The 24,798-nt window shown below is 38.3% G+C and overlaps 1 protein-coding gene across 2 annotated transcripts in view; it reads right to left on the bottom strand.

The window, feature by feature from the left end:
• ryk (receptor like tyrosine kinase) overlaps positions 1-24,798 on the bottom strand; it is a 40,739-nt gene that overhangs the window by 6,483 nt on the left and 9,458 nt on the right. Inside the window, exons 2-12 of one of the 2 annotated variants that reach the window (XM_014974709.2) lie at positions 21,897-22,018; positions 21,711-21,810; positions 19,918-20,046; positions 18,306-18,368; positions 17,827-17,968; positions 16,460-16,560; positions 13,844-13,927; positions 11,175-11,300; positions 7,307-7,393; positions 5,756-5,825; positions 4,445-4,577 (exon numbers count right to left, since the gene is read on the bottom strand). In XM_014974709.2, coding sequence (XP_014830195.2) covers positions 4,445-4,577; positions 5,756-5,825; positions 7,307-7,393; positions 11,175-11,300; positions 13,844-13,927; positions 16,460-16,560; positions 17,827-17,968; positions 18,306-18,368; positions 19,918-20,046; positions 21,711-21,810; positions 21,897-22,018 — 1,157 coding nt within the window. The remainder of the gene's footprint in view (positions 1-4,444; positions 4,578-5,755; positions 5,826-7,306; positions 7,394-11,174; positions 11,301-13,843; positions 13,928-16,459; positions 16,561-17,826; positions 17,969-18,305; positions 18,369-19,917; positions 20,047-21,710; positions 21,811-21,896; positions 22,019-24,798) is intronic. The other variant, XM_014974716.2, reaches the window with a different exon arrangement.

Below are 24,798 nucleotides of genomic sequence, written 5' to 3'. Positions count from 1 at the left end.
GCACATAATTATTACAATTTTGTATGTATTTTTTAAAATTCAGATTGCCTTAAATAAGTATTTCTCTTAATAATCTGCAACCTTAGTAGAGGTCCATGATGTGTCTCAGTTTCACTTTCTGCAGACTCTTTCAGAACTCATTAAGCCTTAGAAATGAACAGGTTCTTGCATATTCTGCTTTAAAATCTATAATTTTTTGTCGCTGTAATATCTCAGATGAATATCTCCCTGAAACATAAATAATAGGGATTGGAAAAAAACAAAAACTAGCACAACCTATTTTTCTCAACGGCTAACAAACGTGACATGGCACACTTTCCTAAATACCTACAGTCAGATTAAAAAAGACAGAACGAGAAGAGACCCTGCATGGAATAAGAGTAAAAATAAAACGTGATCCACTCATTATTCTGTTGCAAAGTTAATGGACATTTTTTGACACTTAAGACTTTTTACTGTTTTTGGTTTCATGAAATTGTAGAGCTACAAACCAGAAACTTTTTAGTGAAAAATACACATTGAACACACGTTCATTAAGCTAAATAAAGTGCTTTCAAACATTTTACAAATGGACAAAAGAGGTTCGAAAATGGCACACTGTTCTTGTATTTAGGCAAACACCTGACATCCTTTTACTGGCATACAATAATGTTCTTTTCTATGTTTCATTCTGATATTGCACGTTTAATTTTTTTGTTGAACACATAAAAAGAAAATAATTCACCATAATATTATCTAGTGTTTTTGATCAGAAAAGAAAAACTGACTTGGTGATTTTGAGGAATATTGCAAAACATTTCAACACCACTGACGCGATGAGAATTCAATTGGATTGTTTGTCAAATCTTGCTGTTTTTACTTCTTCCGTTTCTGAGAAGTTGCATAAATTTTTTTGTTCTGTTTTTTTTTGTACCCTATGCTACTTGTGAAGTGCATGGGTGTGTTTGGTTGTGTGTTCCTTTAACATGCAAGACTGTCCACCACAGCTGAGAAGATGACGACGCCTTCAAAGAAACTCGGTAATGACAACGCCACATGTCCAAGTGTACAGTTCTATTTTCATCTAGTACAATTAAATGAATCCTTGGCTCACGCACGCACGCGCAGTGCATTTTCCTTGATGTTCTATCGGAAGACACAAGGGAGTGTGAGATGAAACCAAAATAAATCATAACTCATCACAAAAAAAAAAAAAAAAAAAAAAAAAAAAAAACCTCAGCGCATGAAGACAAGTGAAATATCAGCTACTGAAGGTGAAAAACAACCAAGCACCACTTAGTTTAAATTAGAGATGTGCTGATCAGGGTTTTTCCTGCCGATTCCAATTCCGATCACCCATGAGGGCCGATCACGGCCGATCACCGATACCAATCACATAATTATTATTTTTTTAATCATAAGCACTACCATCATGTGGAAAAAGGCACCATGAATTCACCTTAATTTAGATATAAAACTTGTTTTTAATAACTTTTTCCAAGAAAACAAAACAGGCATTGTGCAAATAGTACAAAACAGGCATTGTGCAAATAGTATTGCTATCGGTAATACTATCTTTAACAGACTAAAAACATATGAAGGCTCTGAAGAGGCTAAATAATGTAAAAAGTCAAGATAAAACCTCTCAACATTTCCAAAAAATTCCAAGTATAAAACTTAACATTCAAAGGCAAAAACAGGATCCATTACAATAAACAATCCAGAGTTACTGAATGAAAACTTCCTGATAGCATGGCGGCTAGCTGATTACTGCTAGCTCTGATTGGCTGTTTCTGACTGAGCGGAGTAATTATGCAGAACAGGGAGGAGATCGATTATTTTTTCAGAGACTATCTGTTTCATGTTAAGAGAGCAAAGTTTTAATACGTATGTAAAATTTATTTTTTAAGTTAGATGCTGCAGCTTTAAGCAGAGGTTCGGTGGAGCAGAAGCGGCGCTCCGTCTGTCAAATATTACTACCTGTAGCGTAGCAGCGGTTCAACAGCAAGATCAGAACCAGCGTCTTACATCGAAGCTCGAAGATTTAAATAATTTCGCGGGTTATTTGTTTAGCTTTCTGACCGTCATGCTAATCCGGGTGAGTGTTTGTAACTGTGCGCTGCTTTACCTGCTATCTGATCCTCCGTATGTCTTTTTTACTGCAGTGAGCCTCGATGTAGCCAAACTCCGTCAAGTATGGCATTGTTTTTATGCCACATTAGATTCGTCGTGTTGATACATTTTGACGTGATTCACCTCGAGGTAATTTTCCGCCGCAACACGCAAACTTCCCCATTCACTCAGTGTGTTATAGTTCCACATCGCTTAGGATTTGTTGCTACGCGTTTGCGCAGAGTGAAGGAAAGAGGAGACCAGCTGCACAGGCAGGCTGCGAAATGAGATGCAGGTGATCAGTTTGTGAGATCGGCAACAAGAGACCGAGATCGGCGATCACCGATCATACACTTTTTTACGGATATCGGTCGATTATGATCGGTGGCCGATCGATCGGCACACCTCTAGTTTAACTAGTTTAAAAGTTACCAGTTTGCTTTAAAATTGTTCTTTAAATGTACCCACAAGTTAAATAAGAAACCTGCAAGTCCTTGCTATTATCAAACAGGGTTTCTTAAACTGCTTAAAGGCACAGTAATGTTAATCTTTTGCGTTTTGTTACAGTAAAAATCCAAAAAAAAATCATAATTCTGTCACTGAGCAATACAAGTTAGTTTGGTTATTTACTTTGGTCTTAAACAGAAAAAGTTTAGTGTGACTTTATGTCTGATAGTGAGAATAAAACTGTTATATGTTACACAAAACATTTAGTTTCAACTATAAATGAAATAGGGTGAAAAAACAGGATCACCCCCCCAAACTAGTAAAAGTTTATAGATTTAAATAACAGAAAAGAAAACTAGAGAAAACTGTATCTGTCTCTTTTAGGTGCCAAAAGCACTCAGCGAAATGAGAGGTGGCTGATGTGTAGTTTGAACCTTCACAAAGGGCTTTTGATTAATGCAAACAGATGGCAAGCTTCATCTTGTGATTGCGAAATGTTTGCTAAATCTGTATTGTGGAGCCGATTGAGTGGTTGGATCCGAGCTGGACATTTGCCAACTGCATCAAAGACTCGCAGGTTTGGCTACACAAAAGCCTGACTGTCTGTACGAACACAGTGAAAATCTCTGCCCCTGAGGACCGGCTTTATGGCTATATAAACAGTGTTTGTGATAACAGTGTGAACGGTAGTTCCTCTAGCTGCTACTTTTGTGGTGATTACTGCTGAAACACAAAAATGCTTTTCAGACTTGACACTTTGAAGGAGCCTGAAACGTCTAATTGAGGAGCTTTTACTGTATCAGATGTCTCAGTGTGCTGCAGGGTTATTATAGTTCATTATAATTCCGTTGTGACGTTTTTTTTTTTTTTACTAATGCAGTTGGTTTTATTTAGTTTTTAGAGTTAGTTTGCTAGTTTTTATTGTTTAAATATTGTTTAGTTTGAGTTTAGTTTTTATTATATCTACAGGAGCAGATTTAATTTTTTTCATACTTTCAATTCAATTCTATAAAAAATGTTTAAATTACATGTTGTAACTCATTAATTCAAAATTCTTCAGAGTTATTGAAGAATTTCAATAACTCGGTTAATACAGACCTGTAGCAGTCTGTATTACAGCAAATTTGAAAAAGCCTCTGACTGAAGGCACTCTGTTTTTACTTGTGCTTTAAGTTTTTTGGTCAACGTGATTATGAATACAAAGATTGGTTAATGAATACCTGGTTACTGAATCATTTTAAGAAATGGATTCAATTATTGTTGAACAACCACTGGCTGGCGTTTTATCCCGACTTTGGCTGTTGTTATTTTATGGAGCAGTGTAAGTGCTGCCAGGAACATAGAGTGCCGTATATTGGCAGTAGCTGACGTTAAGTGCTTGTGACGGATCAGAAAGCTGATAAATACATGTTTCAGTATGTTTTAGTTTCAGATATGCAAGATATATTTCCAGTCATAGTTTTTCTCCATTAATTGCAATTTTCATTAATTTCAGTTAAAAATGTTTCCTCAATTTCAGTTTGTTATTTTTAGGGGTGTTTCGGTCCGATATCAGCCAAAAAATGAGTATATGCTTATATCGGCTATTGTTGTTGATTATTGTTCTCTATTAGCGTAATATTACTTGGTAACGCCTTTTCTAGACAACAAAACAAGTAACAAAAGTGTGGACAAATCATGCTGATATCGTATCGAGCCAATATCTGTATCGGCCATTACCCAAATCTGAGATCTCCGTATCGTACTGTGAGGTGAAAAGGTCGTATTGAGACACCCCTACGTATTTCATTCAGTTTGGTTAGGAATAATAACCTGGGTGTGGTGTCATACATGACTTGTACTTACCTGAACATATCATCATCATTATTTCGAGCGGCTTTAAAGCTACTGTGAACAAATGCCTCACCTGAGGGTTGTTAGCCTCGGCTAGCTTGCACTGGCGCAGGAAGAGCTTGAGGTTGCCCCAGGCCATGAAGGGCAGCAGCACCATGGGCTTCTCTCCCTCCTCTGTACACACGTGACATATTGGGAGCAAGTTTCTAAAGAAAGGCAGAACAATGGAGACAGTGAATAACTCAGCAGATTTACTGCAAGTATGGAGGAGCGGTAGATAAAAAAACAACACTGAGGTCATCCAGACCATTGAAGGGGGTGGATGTGTTGGGGAACTTATGAATGTGCTGACCACTAACGCAACAAAGAGGAAGCACAGAAGGAACATGAAAGCATCTTAGTGAGAAACACGTAACCTTGTAGAGGATTGACGCTGCTGTAAAGCGGAGTCAGTGAAGGAAATGAGAAAATGACCAGCAGGGATAAAATGCACATCCAACTCCTCATTTTATGGGTTTTGTTGTTAGGCTTTTCTTACTGTTAGGTTTGTTTTTTATTATTTATTCTCAAATGTTGAGGCAAAGTATGAGGAAAGGGTCAACACTCCGCGCCCTTCTGACACCATCAGAAGGGTGTGGAGTGTAAGAACAGCGGTGTTCCTCCACCAGCTACAAAACAAACAGATGACCATAGGAAGTGAACTGAAATCATGTTGCTAGAAAATGTTTTACTGATAAGAATACATACGGTTTAACACTAGGCTTTCTGCAGGTTTCACCAAGTCAGATTTAAGACTTTTTAAAGACCTTTAGAAGACTATTGTGAATTAAATTTAAGACCTGTGGAGGGAATGTTTAAGTCTCATGGCTTCGATCTAACATGGTTGATGTCTGCAGAGCCAAAGAAAGAGCTCTTGGTTGTTTTTCTTTTTTTACCATTTCTAAAAACTTTGCAGTCATTATCTGATCTTTAGTGGAGGATTTACTGGGATGTCAACTCACTGGAAGAATAGCAGCTGCCTTCAATGTTTTCTCCTTTTGAATAGTCCTTCTACTTTATTGTTATTGCACAAAGACAGAGTACAAAGAAGAAAATACTGAGAACCTGAAAGTGTGACTATAACACATATAGATGTATAAACGATACGATAAGCAAAAAAAAATGAATACATAAAAAAATGCACATGCTCTAAAACGTCATGTGTACTTGCCTTTTCCCCACAAGTGTAAATAATGACAATATAAAAAGCAATTTTTTTTTACAAGCACAAAGTGAAATTGAATTCACTTCATATTTTTGCACATATATGGTGACATTATGATTTTTACTTTTTTTTTTTACTTCAGCAAAAACATTAATACTCCTTCTGGCTGCTCCTACTTACCTATGATGAAGTCCTCTAAGTTTACAACTTTCTGTGAGCATCATGGTCACCTGCACCTCTGAGGCATGATCTGAAAAAGAATCGGACAAAAAAAAATGGAAACCTAAAGCCATGTGTAAATGTGTAGAGAATTACAGCAGTGAAAAAACCTTTATTTTAATAAACGTATCCTTTCTGTTGCAGAGCTCCTCTCTTGTAGTGGGAAACTTCAGAGGGAAATCTGACCTGTGCCAGGTTTTAATCAGTGTCGGCAGCTTTGGCTTCGTCTGGTACTTATTGTTCCCTTCCCAAGGGGTACATGAGACGGAAGCAAGGATTTTTTAACAAAGCCATAACTGGTAGAGGGGATATTGTTCACAGAGTGGTATCCACCCCACTCTGAGTAAACACCAGAGAACGGAGAGGTCAAGAGGAAGCTGGCAGAGAAAGCTGACACATGCGGCTGACAAAGAAGCTGGCCGGAGCACCAGCCCTCTCTCAGTCATGCAAACCTGCAGCGTGGAAATGACTTCAGAGTCCTTTACTGTCCAGCCTGACCGTTCATTTATTGGACTGGATCCAGATCTGGTTTTCTGCCAAACCCGTTAAGTTAGCAGAGGCTAATTCTGTCTGACACCGCGTCCAGTGTGCAGCGGATCCCCAGGATTTGCTCATAAAGAAAACAAGATGTTAAACGCAGCATTTACTTGTCAAGACTATGGCTGTGAATCAATTACTGAAATAATTATCATCTGATTTAGTAACAGATTAATTGCTAACTGGAGATAACTGGGAGCTATTTGCTTAAAGGACAAAATATTCAGAGCAGTAATTAAGCCAAAATTGTACAAAAATTTAAGATGAAACCCTTTTTTTCCCCACAACTCCTCAAATAGCAGTTTTAGCTTTACCAGGTTCAAATTCTTAAAAAAAACCTCCTTATTAATTAAAAGCCTAAACAGATCAGCCCTACACTATATCAATAAGTTGAGCAGAAAAAGCCCAACTTTTTACATGTTGATGTTTCACATTTTTGAGCTGCAGATGCAACCTTTGCTACAATCAAACGTTCACTAGAGGAATGCTCTTATTGCAATTTAGGAAATAAAATGTTTATTTTCTTTTTTTTTTTTTTAAAAAGAAACTGAATTATTTTGTGTGCTTTCTATTGTATTTCTAACATTGTATAAAATAAGCTTCACAGGCTAAATGAAAAATCTGCAAAATGTGGGATCATTTAATCAAACGTGATCTGAGTTTTTCCTTTTCTTTCACCCAAACAAACACATTTAATCAACAATTTGTCTTTTGTTTTGGTCATACTGTGATTGCCAGGTTTACAACCAGGATGTAACTCCAGTGAAACCATCTTTACCCCTCATCATGATGCTACCACTAGTATGCTATAGAGTGAAGATGGGGTCTCTGGAAGATGTGTGTATATTTAGAGATGTTCATACAGATGTTCTTGCTCTAAGTTTTCATGGCAGAAAATGTTTCTCCCAACAGCACGTGTTTGACTCATTTTATTGCCCACTCTGTTCGTAGAAAACGGCATTAGTCAGCACATACCTTTCACCGTCTTCACAAAGACCTGCTTCTCCTTGGTGGGGTCCTTTTCATCCAGCAGCACTCCGTGGAAGATGCGGCCAAAAGTGCCTGACAGGGACAAACCACAGGAGTTTCAATGGGAGCGAGGAGGCCAGAGGCGTCGCATTCATCAACTGAAAGGTCACCTCGCTCACCAGCTGATCTGTGGACAGAGTGTGGACGCGTCTCTGCCCAAGACGCTTTGTCTGTACGGAGGGATTACGGGGCTTTGGCTCGAGTTTAGCTGAAAACTGAAAAACTGGATCTTTCATCACTTAGGACGGTGCAGAAATGCGCACGCCGTGGTGAGAAGAAACAGCGGTGGGAAGGCGGGGGGTGTGTGGGGCTTAGCTTTCATTATCTTAATGTTACATCGCCACCCGGGGACATTTCGGAGGCCATTTTAGAGCATAAACCATCTACATAAACTTAGAAAACAAATGGCAGCCTGGGGCCAAACTGAGCCTTAGTTTCAACAGGAAAACGAGATGGAGCTGGAGAAGAGGGTTAGAGTTTAAGTGTCTCCCTCCCCCCCGCACCGTCTTCATCAAGCCTGTCTGGACCTGCAGGCTCCTTCACCCTTCAGCCCTGTATGTCACGTATTTGGAGTCTCGTGTTTCGACTGCCAGTAATTGATTTCTACAGTACATTGCTAAATTATTCAAGACTTCTCAAGTTTGTTTTTTTTTCTTCCAGATTTTGTCACATTGCAGCTCAAATTTTCAGGAGTTTTATGTGGATTTAGTAAGGGGTCTGTGGTTGTTATATTTCACAATGTAACAGGAAGTTAAAGTTAACAAAGCACCCAGATTACATGTATGTCAGAACAAATTGATGAGAGGCTTTATTTACTTGCGGAAATCTGCAAAGCCATTGGCAAGGAACAGATCTGGGATATTTAGCATGTTGCTACACGATGAGAAATGTGTTTACAATGAAAAACATCTTGACTTAAGTATATTTATGACGAAAAACAGTGAAAAGTTGTGTTAAACAATTATTTTTTCATGGTAATGATGCTTCCCAGTATAGTAAAGTCTGTTTATTTGTAAAATGAAAGCAAAATGTAAAAAAAAAACTAAATAATTTGTCACCTACAAAATGTTTGTTAAATGCAGAAGATAAAGAATCCAGAGGTTGAAAAGAGGTCATACCTTTGGCCAAAAATGCTTAGCAATGTTTCACAATGTAAACATAACAACAACAACAAAAATAAAATGCTAGCTTTAGCTTCCTTGCTGGATAGTGAATTTTCTTCTGGGTGTTTTCATGCAAAGTAGTTTAATAAATATTCTCTTTTTCTAAAGTTGTCCCTTTTTGTTCTTCAGTTGCAAATTGAGTGCTTTTTTTTTGACAAAAAATTGTTTAGCTGGATTGAGGACAAAACGGCGGTTCCAAAAGACCCCTGTGTTAGTGAATTAAAAACCAAAATTATTAACGAGTTTGGCTCAAAACGTTTTTATGTGGCAAACCAAAGAGACACTGCAAAAACACAAAATCTTACAAGTATTTTTGGTCTTGTTTCTAGTGCAAATATTTAAATAGTTGCACTAGAAACAAGTGCCCATATTTAAATATGCACTGTCTTGCTGAAAACTTGTAAGTAACTTTTCAGCTAGACATAGGACCTTGTATTTACTAATTACTTTCTTAATATTGATGAACAAGCATTAGTTCTGTTGGCAAATTATTTAAGTTAAAACAAGACATTTTTCCAGTGTTATAAGTGAAATAATCTGCTAATGGAACTAGTACTTGTTCATCACTACTAAGGAAAAAGTTACTCTAAGCTTGTTGTCTTACTTCAAGTGTACCAAGTTGTCTGCGCGAGAAACTTGACCAAATTACTTGGTAAGATTTTGTGTTTTTGCAACGTAGAAAGTCAACACTTTATCTAAATCAGTGGAAAAAGCACTTATTTTTTCTGAAATCCTGTTTCTGTTGTTCTGTGATAATCCATACATAAAATTCTTTCATTTAATGCAAAATACTAAAATTTAAAATCAATTTCCAGAATGCATAGGAATTATGCGTCAAGAAAAGGGAAAATCTAAAATAAATAAATAAAAGAACATTTTTTGCAAAATGTCACCCTGGTCTACATTCCAGATCATTTATAAGTGTTCAAAATCAAAATGCAAAACTCAGATTTGAAACTCTGTCATTTCATTTCATGAGTCTTTCAGCCTTGATTACAGAAAGGTGCACACAGCTACACATCACACAGATGCACGAGATTTCGCTAAGAAACTGGGTGCCAATATTCTCTGTTTAGTGTCAATTTCAGAATTATAAAGCATGTAAAGGCTTTTCTGGGGGAAACATCAGTATATTTCAGAGTTAATTCAAAGTCGCCACATAATTTTGCTGAAAAGAAAAATGACTGGAAATGAGTTTCATATTTAAAACTTTTTTTTTGTTGCTGCTCATTTACAGGAAAGCCAAAGGCTGATCTGAACACAGCCTACTTCCCACATTACATTTAAAAACAGAAGTGATGAAAAAAAAAAAAAAAAACACACAACACCCACAGACTTCTAATGGATTGAGTTGTATACGTTCCTGGTGATTCATGCGTCGTAACTGCGGCCCAGTGTAGGGCTGATGTCCAGAAAGGGAAGTTCACCATAATAACCATCCCATGAACATGCTGTAAACACAGTGACTGCTGTATGTGATGAAACTGAAGCCCAAAGCAGCTGTGATTGCATTTCTGCTGAGCTGAAGAAAGACGTTTGGAAGCTTGAATGAACGTCAATGCCCCCACCACCCCCTCAGTGTGTTACATACTGTTCCTGGCAAGTATTCATCAACACCAATCTGATGAGGCATGCTCATCCCCTGCAGAGAACGTCAACAACTTTCATATCAATTCTGGAAGGGGTTATTAAAAGGCCATGTGCTACACAATAAGCCTGAGTGGGTTCTGTGATAATCCATACATAAAATTAATTCATTTAAACATTTTAACAGCTGAAACGTGTTTATAGAGCAGAGCTGTGTTGGTTTAGTTTGTGTTACAAAGCTCAAGTCTTCACCTCTTAAGAGTTTTGTTTTTGCTTTGTCTCACTTTTTGAAAAGAATCTACCCAAACCAATCCAGACCTGTGTGTGTAGAAGATGCTCTACCTTGTTATAAACCATTAGTTACATTTCACCATCCGATTTCTGCCTGTACTTTAACCTCTAAAGTTAAAGTACAGGCAGACTGATTTAAATGTTTAAAATCAAGTTAATTGCAGGGTCTGTAACTAATTAATCACAATTAATTACATTTTAATCTAACATTATCGACTAAATAAGGAATATTTTCAGTTCAAAACCAACTTCTGCTGGTAATTATTGAATAAATAGACATATGAGCTCAACAACAGATAGATATTGTTTTCAATCTGTTGTTTAGGTTATTCAACCTTCAGATTGGAGCAGAGTGTTGTACCCATTCAGCTTTCAGGGGTTTCAGAAATGTGAACTGGCTGACATCACTATTGGGGACGTCTGTGCTGCAGCTACATGTTTAGCACTTAGATGCCATTTAAGGCTTGAATAGCTTCACTCATAGGCTAAATGCTTTTAGCACAACTGGAACTCAACTATAGTGTTTTCCAGTCTTTTCAATCAGATCATGTTTAGTGGGCCAAGAGAATCCCACTAAACATCGGTGTTGTTTGTGGATGTGCGTCAGATTTGCGGGTGTAGCAGAGAAGGATCAGGAACCTTTGTATGTTGGGGAACAAACATGCAATTAATTGCATCAAAGTATTTAAAGCGTTAAAGTCTGTGTAATTAATGAGTCAAAATTAACGCGCTAAACTCTCAGTCCTAACTTCTTGTGACTATGAGACGGATACCTTCCTGTAAGACGTCTCGCAGCGTGACTCTGTCCCTTGAGATGGCGATGTCCTTCACTTTGGCCTTGGCCTCCATTAACGTCACGCTCCTCAGGTCATTCTTCTCTATTCGGAGCGAAGGGTAACCTGTGAAAGGAAAGAGAAATATTCTTATTGCGCAAACGTTACAGCTTTCTCTGAGCGTGGTGGACTTTTCTTCTTGGATCGCTGAAGCAGTTGCTATAATTCAAATAAATTCCAGCGATTACAAGAAACAGACTCAGGAAGACGTGCTGTACCTTACATGCATATTGCATATCAGCCACCTCATGCAAAGTCCTGTATTACAGCACTGTTGTTGCATAATCTTCCCCAGTGTCTGCACTGTCATTAGCTGCAGGCCTACACAGTTCCCCCCACCTTTTACATGTCAAGGAAAACGGCAAACGTTTCATCTTCAGGATGCCGATGATGAGTGACGGCTTGTTTTCACGTCTTTGCATCTGCAGCCTGAAACTATTAAATCTGCGCCACCAGCCTGAACTGCAGAGATTTGAAAAACTAGACTTGAATGGCTTTGCTTTTCCAAGTGGCATGAAAACTGGGTTTTATTTGAAAGGGGTTGAAAACACACACATCATAATATTCAAATCTTATATTAAAAACCTTACATTACTTTGCATAAATCTATCATATTACATTCCAAAAAATACTTTAAAGTGTATCATTGTTCAGAAAAAGTTGAAGGGATTCACAAAAGACTGTATTTTAGATGAACTCTTACAGAAAACTGACCAGAACAAAAGTGGACAAAATAAAAAATCAACAACAGATGATTTATGCAGACATATCATCTGAAAGCTGATATAATGACAGTAAGACATTGCTTAATATTGAGAAGAATATTTAAGAAAACTCACATTTATAAAAACAGGTTGATGCTGCCCCCTAGAGGTTACAACATCAACACTCATTTCAACCTTGTTGCATTGAGGAGTAAACAAATGTGGAGTCAAATCGAGGCACAAGACAGAAAACAAACACTGGACAGGAGGGTTGGAGTTGAGGCAGATGTGTAAACAATTGGAAGAGGACATTAAAGTACGTCAGAGATGGATTTTTGTTTTCTGTTCGCTCCGTCAACATTTCGAAGATTTCCCCTGAAAAAGGGACGATTTATGCAGGAAAAAACAAGAAAACTGTTGGTTTCTCAGATAAAAAGGTTCTGAGACATGCTGCAACTAAACATTATTTTAGTGAGCAATTATTTTGATGATTAATCGAAAAATCAGATGAAAAAATACTGGAACTTTTTCATTTAACTACTAAATACAATTTTAGAAACGCAAAAAAAGATGCAAATAAATAATTCTGGGTAAAACAGATTCACAGAAAAATGTGAATTTATCTTAAATTAAATTTTTTTTAAACAAATTTTGGACAGTTTTGGCTTAATAACTACTCTCAATGTGTTTTCTCAGCCAATGGTCTCTTTTTGAGTTTGTATTCTCCAAATGTCGATTAATCGATTACTAAATTACTCAATGGTTATTGTAATAATTGATTAATCATCATTAATCACTTCAGCCGTAACCGAGTGTGTTCTTTCCACATGTGTGTTAAATTAGAAGCAGCTAATTTTGGATTTTTTTTTTATTTTTACAAGTTATCTTTCCCAGGTGTTCAAATCTAATAATATCTGAGTTACTTTAAAAATGAAGTCAGAGGAAGGACAAATGGCGTCAGAGCATATGCATTAGTCAGGAATGTCAGCTGCAACATGGTGCATCACTGCAGCAGGTGATAGGAAGGATGAAAAAGGTGCAGTAAAGGTGATCCGTTTTCTCCTTCTGAGTTTTAGATCTCAGTTATGGAAAATGCAGGATTTAAAAATGGTGGCAGCATTTTGGAAATCTTACAGTAAAGACAGAGTCTATTTGGTCTACAAGGGGAAACATCGCTCAAACAGCACCTCTAAAATCATCTCGTCTTTGTTTAAAACTATTCATAAACCCTGTCTTAGTTTAGACACACTCACACAGTGTGGCATCTCCTTTGCTTTATACAACTGAGGACTGTTCAGTACTAAAGGCTTATTATGTGGTCAGAACTGCATGGTTGAACAAGCCAAGACAAGAGTGCAGCTATTTAAAAAAGTAGAACATTAAATCACACACAGTGACATTTTTAAAGGATTTCATAAAAGATAAAACATGAATGTGTTAGTGTGGAACATTTATTCCCGTTACAGGTCTTCCATCTGGGACATTTTCATTGCGTTGGCATATTTTCAACAATGCAGCAGGACAAAACCCTGTGACCTGGTTCAGCTTTTAAGAAAACAAACATTTTTGGCCTAAAAATCATTTGAATCTTGTTAATACTAAGAGCTTTATGAAATTCAGAGATTGGTTTCAAAAGTCTGATTGGTGAATCCTTAAATTAAATGAACACATCTTTATTCTTTGATGTCCATTGGTGCCATCAGAATTTTCTCACGTTATTAAAAACTAAAACACAAAAAAATGTTAAGACTTATCAGAGTTTTTTTTAATTTTATTTTTTTTTATCCAAGCCAAGCTGAGTTCCTGAAGCCCTGAGGGAGCATTTGTTGGAGCTGGTAAAGTGTGGCAATAGCGTAGCGTGTGCTGCGGCGTTGTGTTTTTGATTCCTCTTCCTAATGAACTTACTTTTGGTTTCATGAGGGGGGGCACCTGGGTTTTGGAAGGAGGAGGCAGCAAGCTGGAGAATGGGCGCAGAGCCAGGGTGATTGTCTAATGACAGGAGGGGAAGGCAGGGAGTGGAAGGAGGGAGAAAGAAAGGGAGAAATAAGCAATTACAAGGATTGCTCACACAAATTACAACGGCACCTGAACGGATAAATGGACGTAAATACATCTGATTTTCAGTTTCCTTACACATCCGTTAAACTGGGCATGCTGGGGTGAATTTCACTATAAAGCTCTGGGTTAATTGTATTGGTATAAGACAGAGAGGAAAGGCAAAAAGGTGAAATGCAGATTTAATCCACAAGAGGGCAGTGATGGATCAATGATTGACATTTTATCGCTGGTTCTCAAAGTGACAAAGTGTTCCAGTTAATCTAGCAGGTGATTTACCTCTGCAGAGCTGAATCAACACGTGTAACAAACAAGAAGAGGATAAAAGAGTCACTTTTCATCTTATTTAAGATTCACTAATGTTCTCTAACAAACCAAGGCCTTCACTGAACAGCTGCATTTATAGAGAGAATAAATCCCAACATGCAATTGAATATTTCCTAACTAAAGCTACAATCATGCAGCAGGTAAATGTGGCCCAAATCTGTTTTCTTCCCCACATGTGACTTTTTGCAGCAGTTGAATGGCCCAATTCCCAACTTTACACGCCTACACCCCTGAACAAATAAATCAAATCTGTGCCACTTCCACATGTGGCACTAATTCAAGTACGTATCCGATTTTTTTCATAGCATCTGCAGTCTGAACGGTCACGTCGCATTTTATCCGATTTTTATGTCATAATTCTGCACCAGAAGAAGCAAAACGCTGTAAATCAGGACATAAACAACGGCTGAAAATTATATTTACGAACTTATCAAAGACGTGTCATTGAAGCGCATCACATCACAACCCCACCACTCTTAGTTCTGACTACACATTGAAACAGACTTTTCTACAGAAGTTGCAGTCAATGCACCACAAAAAAACACTGATATTGATTTTGTTTTCATTTCACTGGCTTCCTTCGATACCGTCGGCCACTGCTGAATAAACTTTAATAACCAATCCATAATCATAGTAACTTCTGTAAATAATGCACTGTTGTGTGACGTCTACATTGTTTTTCTGTGCATGTGGGTCGCTTTGTTGTAGAAATCTGTTCACACACAGAAGTCACGTTGCGGTCGGGTTTAATTATTAGAATCAAGGATAACGCAAAACAAAATAAATCAAGGTCCTCAGTTGGGCTGGACTTTGTTACGGGGCATCAGAATAACTTCACAGTTATGCCTTACTAAATTCCAGCAAAAAACATTGAAAGGTTTGGTTGCAAAATAAGAAAAGAAAGAAAAGAAAAAAAAAAGTTCAAGGAGAGTGGAAACTTTGGCGCTGCACAGTATCTGGTGTGGCCCACAATGGAAAATCAAATAATTCTGACCTTCAGACCACTGAGGCACCTGCAGCAAATTACCAATCCGGAAAACATCCAAACCCAGGAAAAAAAAAAACAAAACAAAAAAAAACGACTGCTGTCAAGCATCTAGTGGCCAAAAACGCTGACATGTTTTCAGTGAATGCTAAAATCTCCTTATTCTAACAGTTTTATTACTAGTGATGGTCAATAGATAAATTAATCAAGTCTAAAGAAATCAGAGGAAACATTAATGTGGCGAGGGTCAATTCCTAAACCCAGTTTAGAGCTGTGTTTCTCATGAGTGGGGAAAGAAAACGCCTAGCAGATGAAAGAGACTAGAAGTTATGAAATGGAACAAAAAAAAACCCCCACAAGAGTTCAGAGTCTGAACTTTGACCTCATTAAAACCCGCCTAATGAATTAAAGGTGTCAAGAGCCAAGTCTTTAGTTAATGGCATCCCCCCCCCGACCCCTTTAATATGATGAACTTCACAGCGGTTTGTATTGGTGGAGGGACTGAACAGATCCAGACATCCTCAGGCAGAACCAGCGAGAGCTCATCACATCACATCTGCACTCAAACGGCCCAAATCCGACGCTTCAGAAAGGTTCAGGGTTGTTTTGTTTATATGTAGCATTTAAGTTTGTTAGCACAAGTCTATCTTTCACAGCAGGTTCTGTAATCGCATCAAGTAGGAGTTTGATCACTTCCTGCCAGGTCTGGCATGAAAAGGTGGCCTTTCCCCCCCTCCATCAACCGCTGCCTGATCCGAAGCACATGGTGCTGATATTTACACGCCGCAAAGAGCAGAGGAGGTCACAGGGCTGACAGCCACAAAAAGAAAGACAAACACCTTGGCAGCGGCTGCGTTCGTCATCATATGATACCGAGTGAGGCTAATTGTGTTATTCAGTCGACTATTAGATTTGGAAAAGCATCTGCCTTTTGCAGATGCCGGCAGGGCGACGGTATAAAAAAATAAATAAATAGCACGCCGGACGGAGTTATGGATCTAATCTAATCTACTGTGGAGGATAACAGTGTGAACGCCGAATGCATCTGGTCTCTCTCTCACACACACACACACACACACACACACACACACACACACACACACACACACACACACACACGCGCACACAGTGCAGATGGAGCAAGAACACCTTACTGGTGACGGAAGCGGCGTTGTTTGGCGTGTCGGCCCTCAGGTACTGAGTGGTCTGGGTGGACGGCTGAGAGAGACCCTGTGAGCTTCCGCTGTCGCTCACACTGACACAGAGGAGAGAAAACATGACGCAGGTGATCAAACAGCAGAGATAAAAATAAACACTGATTTGGTTTCTGTTATTTAGTTTCAATCCAATTCAGGTCATTCTATTCTATTCTATAGTGCCAATTTACAGCAAATGTTGACTCGAGGCACTTTCCAAAAGAAAAAACATTTCACAAAAAATAAAAAATAAAAAAATATTTGAAACACAATAAAAACGTGTATGGTTGCATGTATTTGCATTAATAGTTGCGATCGCGACATCGTAACTTCCTGGAGGGACTGGAATAGAAATGGCACTAGAAAGTAAAGTCACAAATGTTTCTTTTAGACCCTAACAATGTGCAGAGCCCTGCTAATGCATGTACAGCTCCTGAACCATTTCACTTTTCAAAAAACAAGCAGGGTAATTATTTTATTGGGATTTTATGAGAAGACATCATTCTGCATAACCGCAAAGTTATGCAAAAAGGAAACATTTTTTACATATGAGCTCTTAGTTATTTTTTTTCTCAAATAAAAGCACAAGCGTGGTACGAGTTGGTACAATATTCTATGATCCAGCTCAATACAAAAAATGGTAAAATGAAGAATCAGACATTTACTTGTCTGAAACAAAAGAATCATGTATCATTATTGTTCTACTTTTTCTTCCTTTTTGACTTTGGGGTGTTCTAGCAAATAAAATCCCAATAAAATACCTCGAATCTTGTGGATGTGGTGGGAGGAAACAGAAAAAGTTTATGGTTCTTTCAGCAACAACAGATAGGATAGGTTACCGAGTCAACAATAGGTAGGCTACCTTCTTCTGTTAGTCTTGAAGAAGGTAGCAGAGGAATTACTAAACTATCATGAACCTTCAACTGGGGGTCAAGAAGAAATTAGGGAAGTATAATTCAATAGAGAAATATTTATTCAACGATTTTAAATCAAATGAGACTTCCTGAGTTGTGAGCAGAGTTTAACTCCAGGCAAAACAGGTGAAGCGTCTTAACAAAAAAATTAAGTACTTAGTCGGAAAAGTCAATAAAGGCTCAGATTAAACTGATTTTCTTCCTCCTTTGAACTCAAGTAGCTTCAAAGTGAAAAGTAATTTGCATCACAGCTTTAAATGAATAAACCCAACATGTTTTAGCTAAATCTGAAAGTTTTAGCTTTTTATTTGGGACCCAACTTAATTGCATTAGGCATAAAATGCATTTCAGGTGAGTGCCTATCAGAGCTCTAACTGCTATAGATGAGCACAAGTGGATGAAAACTCCAACCTGTCCTCCATCTCCACCCTCTTGACACTGTGCAGGTGGAGGATGGCCAGGATGATGGCCACCAGAAATATAACGATGCAGCAGACGCTCACGCTGATGTAGAACACCTGGGTGGAGGTGGTGGGCGTGGCCACACCGTCAACTGTTAAAAAACCCAAAAGGATGACAGTAAATAAAGAAAACCTGGGTGAGGATTAAACAGCGTTTAGCAGTGTTGAGCTTTTGTTAAAAAAAGTGCAAACTTGAATAAGAAAGCAGAGCTTTAAGTGCCTTAAGGCTTTACTTTGAGTCCAATGTTAACACTTTAAAAACGTGGGTTAGGACGTATTCCTCCATCCTAACCCAGCAAAAGGAAGACAAACCCACTAACGGTGCTTTTTTACTCTCACAAAGAGTCTGTATGGACGCCCCAGGAGAAGAAAAGCCATTCAGAGAGTTCGCTCTGATAGTTTGGAGCAGATGGAGGTACGGTTACTTACAGCCCGCTGTGGTCGCGCTGTTATTGTTGACGGTAACGGGAATGTTCGAGTTGGAGTCCATTCCTGTTTGGAGAAGAAGAAAGATTAGGAAAGATGATTTGATTAAACCTGAGTAACACATGAATGTGGTCAATTAAATGGTAGTTAAGATGCAGAATGCTGACAAGAAATACAACGAATGTATTTCATGGAACCAAATTATTAAAAAGTAAAGAAAAACTAAATTATCTGCTCCACCTACAATGCCATGCTAAAGTATTCACACCCCTTGAACATTTTCACTATGGATGCACTGATATGACAATTTGGACCCAAATCACATACAGCAACAAGGCAAAAAAAAACATCGATTAACATTATCAACCCAATTTTATATGCTTTTCATTATTTTTTCATGCTTTTACATTATTGTACAAATGAAAATCTGCAATCTATATTCCGACAACCCAAAACAAAATCCAGGCAACCTTCATAAACAATCTAATTGTTGACTGTATGTAATTTGAACTTTGGAAAAAAAGAAAAACTACAAGGGGATGGCTGTCATTCTGCTAATGTTCATCAGGGAGGAGGGAAGCATGGTGGAGGCAGAGTCGTGCTGTGGGGATGAAATGCTGAGGCTTTGGAAACCTTGTATCTTTCATATGCTATAAAATGCTGTACATATCAAATATGATTAAAAAGGAATTTGACTTCATAATTTAAGCCTTGGAATTGGGCCTCTGTTTCTTTAAAAACTCCTATTGTTTCTGAAACTCCACCTTCAGGAAGTCATCACAACGTGGCTCCTCTATTAACCCTTTAACAACACTTTTACCAGTGTTTCCGGAGAAGTAGATTTTGTAATCAGCTCAGCAGACATGCAGTTCCATCAGGTGTTTGCTAATTGTTACTGGGTAGTCTGAAGGAGCTGAGTGTGGGAGTTGCAGGGAAGGGCTGCTCTGAAGCTGTAGCTCCGAGGAGGAGCTTCGTCTTGAAGGTGGGGATAGCTCCAGCCACGCGTTTTGCACAAGGATTTCTCAAACATGCACTAAAGAATCAAAGCAACACTCCAGATGTGTTTTTGATGAGGGAATAACATTAAAGTAACATGATGAAAAGCTCAAAACATATTTTACGCAACACTGCTCCTTTAAAACCTTTGGTTTGACGTGTAAAACCAAAGGAAAATATCTCTAAACAATAAGCAGCTGTACTAGAAGTAAAAGGTGATTCCATTAGGCATTAATCCTTAATGAAACCACTTCAATAAGCATATTTTGAAAACCAAGCATAGTGTTGGATCATGTGATATCCACACATTAAAGTTTGTGTTTATTTTGTAAAATCATAAAGCGTTCAAGAGGTGTGAGTACATTTACATGGCATTGTTCCCACATGCACATGATGATCCAACATAATGATAGATCATAAATGTTTGCAGTTCATTCATGCAACCACAGCTGTCCTGCCATACAATGGGAACAAGATTCCTTGTATGTTTGTTTGTTTGAAGTGAAAAAAATAAAAATAAATAAAAATTAAAAAATTTTAAAAAAAACTCATCCAGACAACAGGCTCAGCTCCACTGTCTCAGTTTTGTTGAAACTCTAACCAGAACCAGAATTCGTACTTTTGAAGCACATTTTCCTCCTCTTGAAGTTGAGCACTGTGAAGTTGGCGTGGCTGGTCAGGTTGAGCTGCATGGTGACAAACGCCTCTTCATCCACGTTCTCTGAACAGACGATGTCCACCCGGAAGACTGTAGAGGAAGCACAGACATGAGCCAAAGACACATACAGTGTCTGTGGGTAAGAGAAATGAATACATATGACGGAGTACTAGACTCTACAAAACTTTTTTTTCCTTTTTTTTTTAAGTCAAAATTATTAGGAGCCATTATGGAAGAGTCTCTTGCGGTTCAGGAGCCTCAGGCTGCAGATCCCTGATGTAGAATTTAATTCTTTTTTTATTGGTGTGAGCTTTAAATCGTTTGAAGAAAAACGGTTCACCAGACAAAAATCAACTTTGCTCCACTGCTGCCTCAGTCATGGAGCATTTCTATGCCGTACGACTGGCGGGACAAATCTTGAGTGACGTCGTCGACCTTCTGTCTCCTGAAGCTGCTTGGAGTTGATTATAGTTTATCAACCAGCTTGTTGACAACTGATTACAGGGTTTCAGCAGAGCTTCATGACTCCAAGTCAAACATCTTAATGTTGTGATTCTGAACCAAATCCCACTCTTTAGTCATGGCAGTGCTCTTGGGCAAACCTCTGAGGAAGCCAACTCCCTTACCCCACACATGGACTGCGTCAGGATGAAAGGCTGCTGGCACAGAGATGGACTCACTGCAGCATTCAGCTTTTCTTCTCGCAACAAATGATTTCCCAGATGTCTCAAACAATGGCAAGGAATTTGTCCTTCATCTTTGTCCTTCCTGTAACATTTCAGTCTGTCATTTCTGAGATGCGGTAACAAACTGATGACCTATTCACAGAGAACCAGATACCACCAAGCTCTGCACTGGTGGCAACAAGAGTTTGGTGAGCTCCCCAGAAGAGGACATCATGAACACTTCGTCACTGAACCTTTCACACTGAAGTTCTTCCTCACCTGGTAATCTGCTCTTCCAGATGAAATATTCTTAGCAGCAGTTTCCTTTTTCACTAGAAGTTTTTACCTGTGCTTTTGACCTAATCCGACTGAAATATTTCTCTCTGATCAACAGAAAAACGTTAAAAGCTCAATATTTTTTCTACTAAACGTAATATTCATCAACCCCTCCAGTTTTTCACAATCGCAGAAATTTACCTAAAAATCAACAGATTCCCAATTATTTTTGTGCTAATGGTCAAAAGACATTGAGTTTAAGTAACTGCCAACTCCAACCTGCAGGTGGCAGTATTAGTTACTTCTGCTACACTCAGCCGTACATGATGTCATTTTAAAGTGCACTGTGGCAGGTTACAAAGGTCAAACTATTCACGCTATTCACTAGCGTTCTGCGTGCGTGTGCAGAACTTGTCGGCTTTTTTTCCCCTCGTTTTATTTCTTCCACATGTAGATTTTGAAAATATAGCAAAATTCCTTACAAGTATCTCTAAATTAACATCACAGAGTGGTGTTAATTTAGACAACAACAATTTAGACAACAATCAAAATCCTTATTTTTATAAATTTCTATCAAATAAATCTGTATTTATTTGATAAAATAAAATACAAAAATAACAACAGAACAATTTTACAGAGTGCAAATTTTCATGGTAAAAACTGGAGCTGCAAAGGTTTCAAACCAACATGAAATTGGTAAACTAAGTGAACAATGAGCATCCTGGTCATGGTTTTAAATTATGCAATTTGAAAGTGTTTTAAATGTGACCAACGCGGTGAGCAATAAAACTAAACATGGAACGCTTTATGGACCTGAGGGAATGCGGGGAACCTCCCCCTGACTGGAGATGTTGCTCCCTGGAGTCTTCAGGACGGCAGGGTTCTCCACGAAGAATCCAAGCTGGTAGTCGACCTTTAAATGACAAATTAATATCAACAACCATACTAATATTTAATGTTTGGAGAGGTAATTAGGGAGACATGGATCTGAATCCTTACCTTTGACCTGGAATACCATGTGAAGTAAAGGTTGTTAGTCTCGGTGGGCACAGGCATGTTGAAGGAGAGAGCGTAATGATTCACCATGTCGTCTCGGACGTAGTAGAGCTCTGCATCCAGACCTGTGGACCAAACAAGTTACAGATGATTAAAACAGAGTGGAAAATAATATAAAATATCAAATGTCATTATTCTACGCCAGGAGAGGGCAAGACCTCCAGCAGATAACAGGAAGGCTAAACAGATTCCAGTTTCACCCTTTTGCGCTGTTAGCCTTCTGATGCTGAACCTGGATATGGAAATGTTTGTATCCTTTTCAAAATCTGCCAAAATTATCTGTAAACTAATTTATTTGTTTTTGGTCAAATATTGTGCATTTATTATATCATTAAACAGAACTAAAAAATAAAGTAGTTTTCCCATTTTTTATGCACTAAAAGAATATTATGTCATTTTTGTGGCACACAGATACTTTGAACTTGACAGCTTCAACCCACTGCGACGAAAGGTTTGAACATGTCTGCTCTAGGGAATACACACACACACACACACACACACACACACACACACGCACACACACACACACACACACACACACACACACACACACACACACACACACACACACAGTAAATTTGTATTTAGAAATGCATGTACAACTTTGTTTTAAAGAATGCTTTCTTCTTCATCTCTCCATTTGTCACAAAAAACAAAATGCTGAACATTTCTTATTTAAGATTTGCGACTACTATTTAAAAGTACAGTACAAAAAAAAATTCAACATGTGAGAGAAAAACCTGTTTCTTACTCATAAGAAGCAGGGCTAGTATAAAGCACAAGAGAGGAGACCATAGATTAGGAAGGCAAACAAATCGGTATGATCCTTTGTAATCAACATGAAAAGAGCCTTAAAGTGATTCATCTGAGGGTTTTTTTTCTCTGCATCAAAGTCTAATGTGTAGTGATGAAATCCCCGATTCTGACCCGAGGCAGCGGCAGCGGCAGCAGCAGCAGCAGCCGCAGCAGCGTTACGACTCTTTGATGGTGACTTTCAGAACATGGACTTTAAAGAGAAGAATCAAAAGCGGGCCCGGCCTCTCGCCGTCCCCTCCAGGCTTTCTCGAAGCTCCTGCTCCAAACCCGAGTCTTCTCCTGCCGCAGACAAAGACATTCCTACAAATTTACCAAACTAAAGAGGAGACGTGTGTTACATTCACCAGCACCTGACAAGCCCACAGAGAGACTTTGTTTCACTCAAATCATATTTTTTCCCCCGTTAGCGTTTTTTTTTTTTTTTTTTTTACAAAAATAGAAAGCTTAAATTTAATACACAAGGACACACATGTTTTGTAGTATTATTATTTAACCTGCTTTAAACCAATATTTTCCTCCATCATCAGCACTAAATTAATATTAAAAACAAATTTACTTAAGTTTTATGGATTCAGGGGAGGAATAGTCGCTGTGAAGGATTCAAACTGTGCTTTTCACTCTTTAAATTTAAGAAAAATGATTAAAAATATTTGCTAAACAAATACCTTAAGGTTTGATTATATTTTCTTTTACAGATCTGTCAGCTGGAATTAGAGACGTGTTTTAGAAAAATATTCAGAAAAGATTTTGCTTTTTTGATTTTGATGAGGCTGAATAAAAGAAAGCTTAAACTTTTGTGTTCTTGCCATTGACAGGAATTTAAATATTGTTTTGCTTTTTTTCATGTCCTTTTCTTTTACAGTATTGTGTGTTTTTTTCTTTTTCTTTATTTTCTAATGAGTATTAAAAGGTTAAAATCGATCAAAATAAGTACATTGATAATACTTTAGGATGATGGGTCAAAGACTGACATGCTGGTTTCAACCAGCATGTCAATAAATATTGTGCAGACATGTTCAAACCTTTCGTCGCAGTGGGTTGAAGCTGTCAATCTTGCTCAAAAGGTTCTCAACCAGGAAGCTGGACGGCACAACTTCAAACAGAGGAGGATGTTTCCCCCTACAGAAAGTACCGATCTACATCCAAGTTTATATCTGAGCAGTTTTGTTAATGAAGACAAGCTGACAAGAGTTTGAAAACAGGAATGAAAGGTGACGGCCACAGCAGCAGGTCAGTGTGTACACAGGCTGAGAGCTGGGAATAAAAGGTTCCTGAGCTAAAGGAAGTGTAACCACTGCAGTCTGATCCCTGACTCGCACGCACTGCTTTCTGCAATAATGAATGAATGACTGGATAAATGAAATGTCCCTGTAAACAGAGCCGCTGTTCGATTACAAAGTTTGGTCAAAGCATCACAATATTTATAAGAGCATCTTTGATCCTGACCGGCTTCTAAAATGGCCCGTGGGAAATGAGGTTTTGGATTCCAGGACATGTCATGTTTTCAGTTCGTTTCAAGCCGGACATTTCCATTTCTATCTGCAAGTGTCAAGTGATTTACAGCGGCAGCAAAGGAGGAGGCCAAAATAGAAGAAGTGATGGGAAACTCCCCTCCCGACACACCTGGGTACACGCAGGCTACCGAGGTGGAGGAATACAATCATTGTTTCAGCACCAGCAGTTCTTGAACCAACAAAAAACCCAGCTGAAATTAGCCAGTTCACAGCTAATTTAACACGTGAATCAAACACTGACCTGGTGACATACGGGTGAGAGAATTTCTCTCCGACATGATTTCTTTATACTGTAATTTGTAGAGCTAACTGAACCCGCAACAGCTTTTAAATTTACTCAAAATCTAGAGAAACATGCAGTTACATTTATGCAGCACAAAGACGTCCAAGCAAGCCGTCTGCTGTTTTATGGACACATTGAAACGGGACGTCATGCATGCGAGAGCCTGCACCCCAACTCCCTGCTAGAGGGCAAAGAAACGGCTAGACAACAATAACTACCACTGGTTGTAGCT

This window comes from Poecilia mexicana, unplaced genomic scaffold (genome assembly GCF_051168715.1).
Source record: "Poecilia mexicana isolate PSO_F unplaced genomic scaffold, ASM5116871v1 scaffold_4, whole genome shotgun sequence".
Classification (NCBI taxonomy): Eukaryota; Metazoa; Chordata; class Actinopteri; order Cyprinodontiformes; family Poeciliidae; genus Poecilia; species Poecilia mexicana.
The sequence above is the reverse complement of the archived record's forward strand: the minus strand, read 5'-3'. Positions and strand labels throughout refer to the sequence as shown.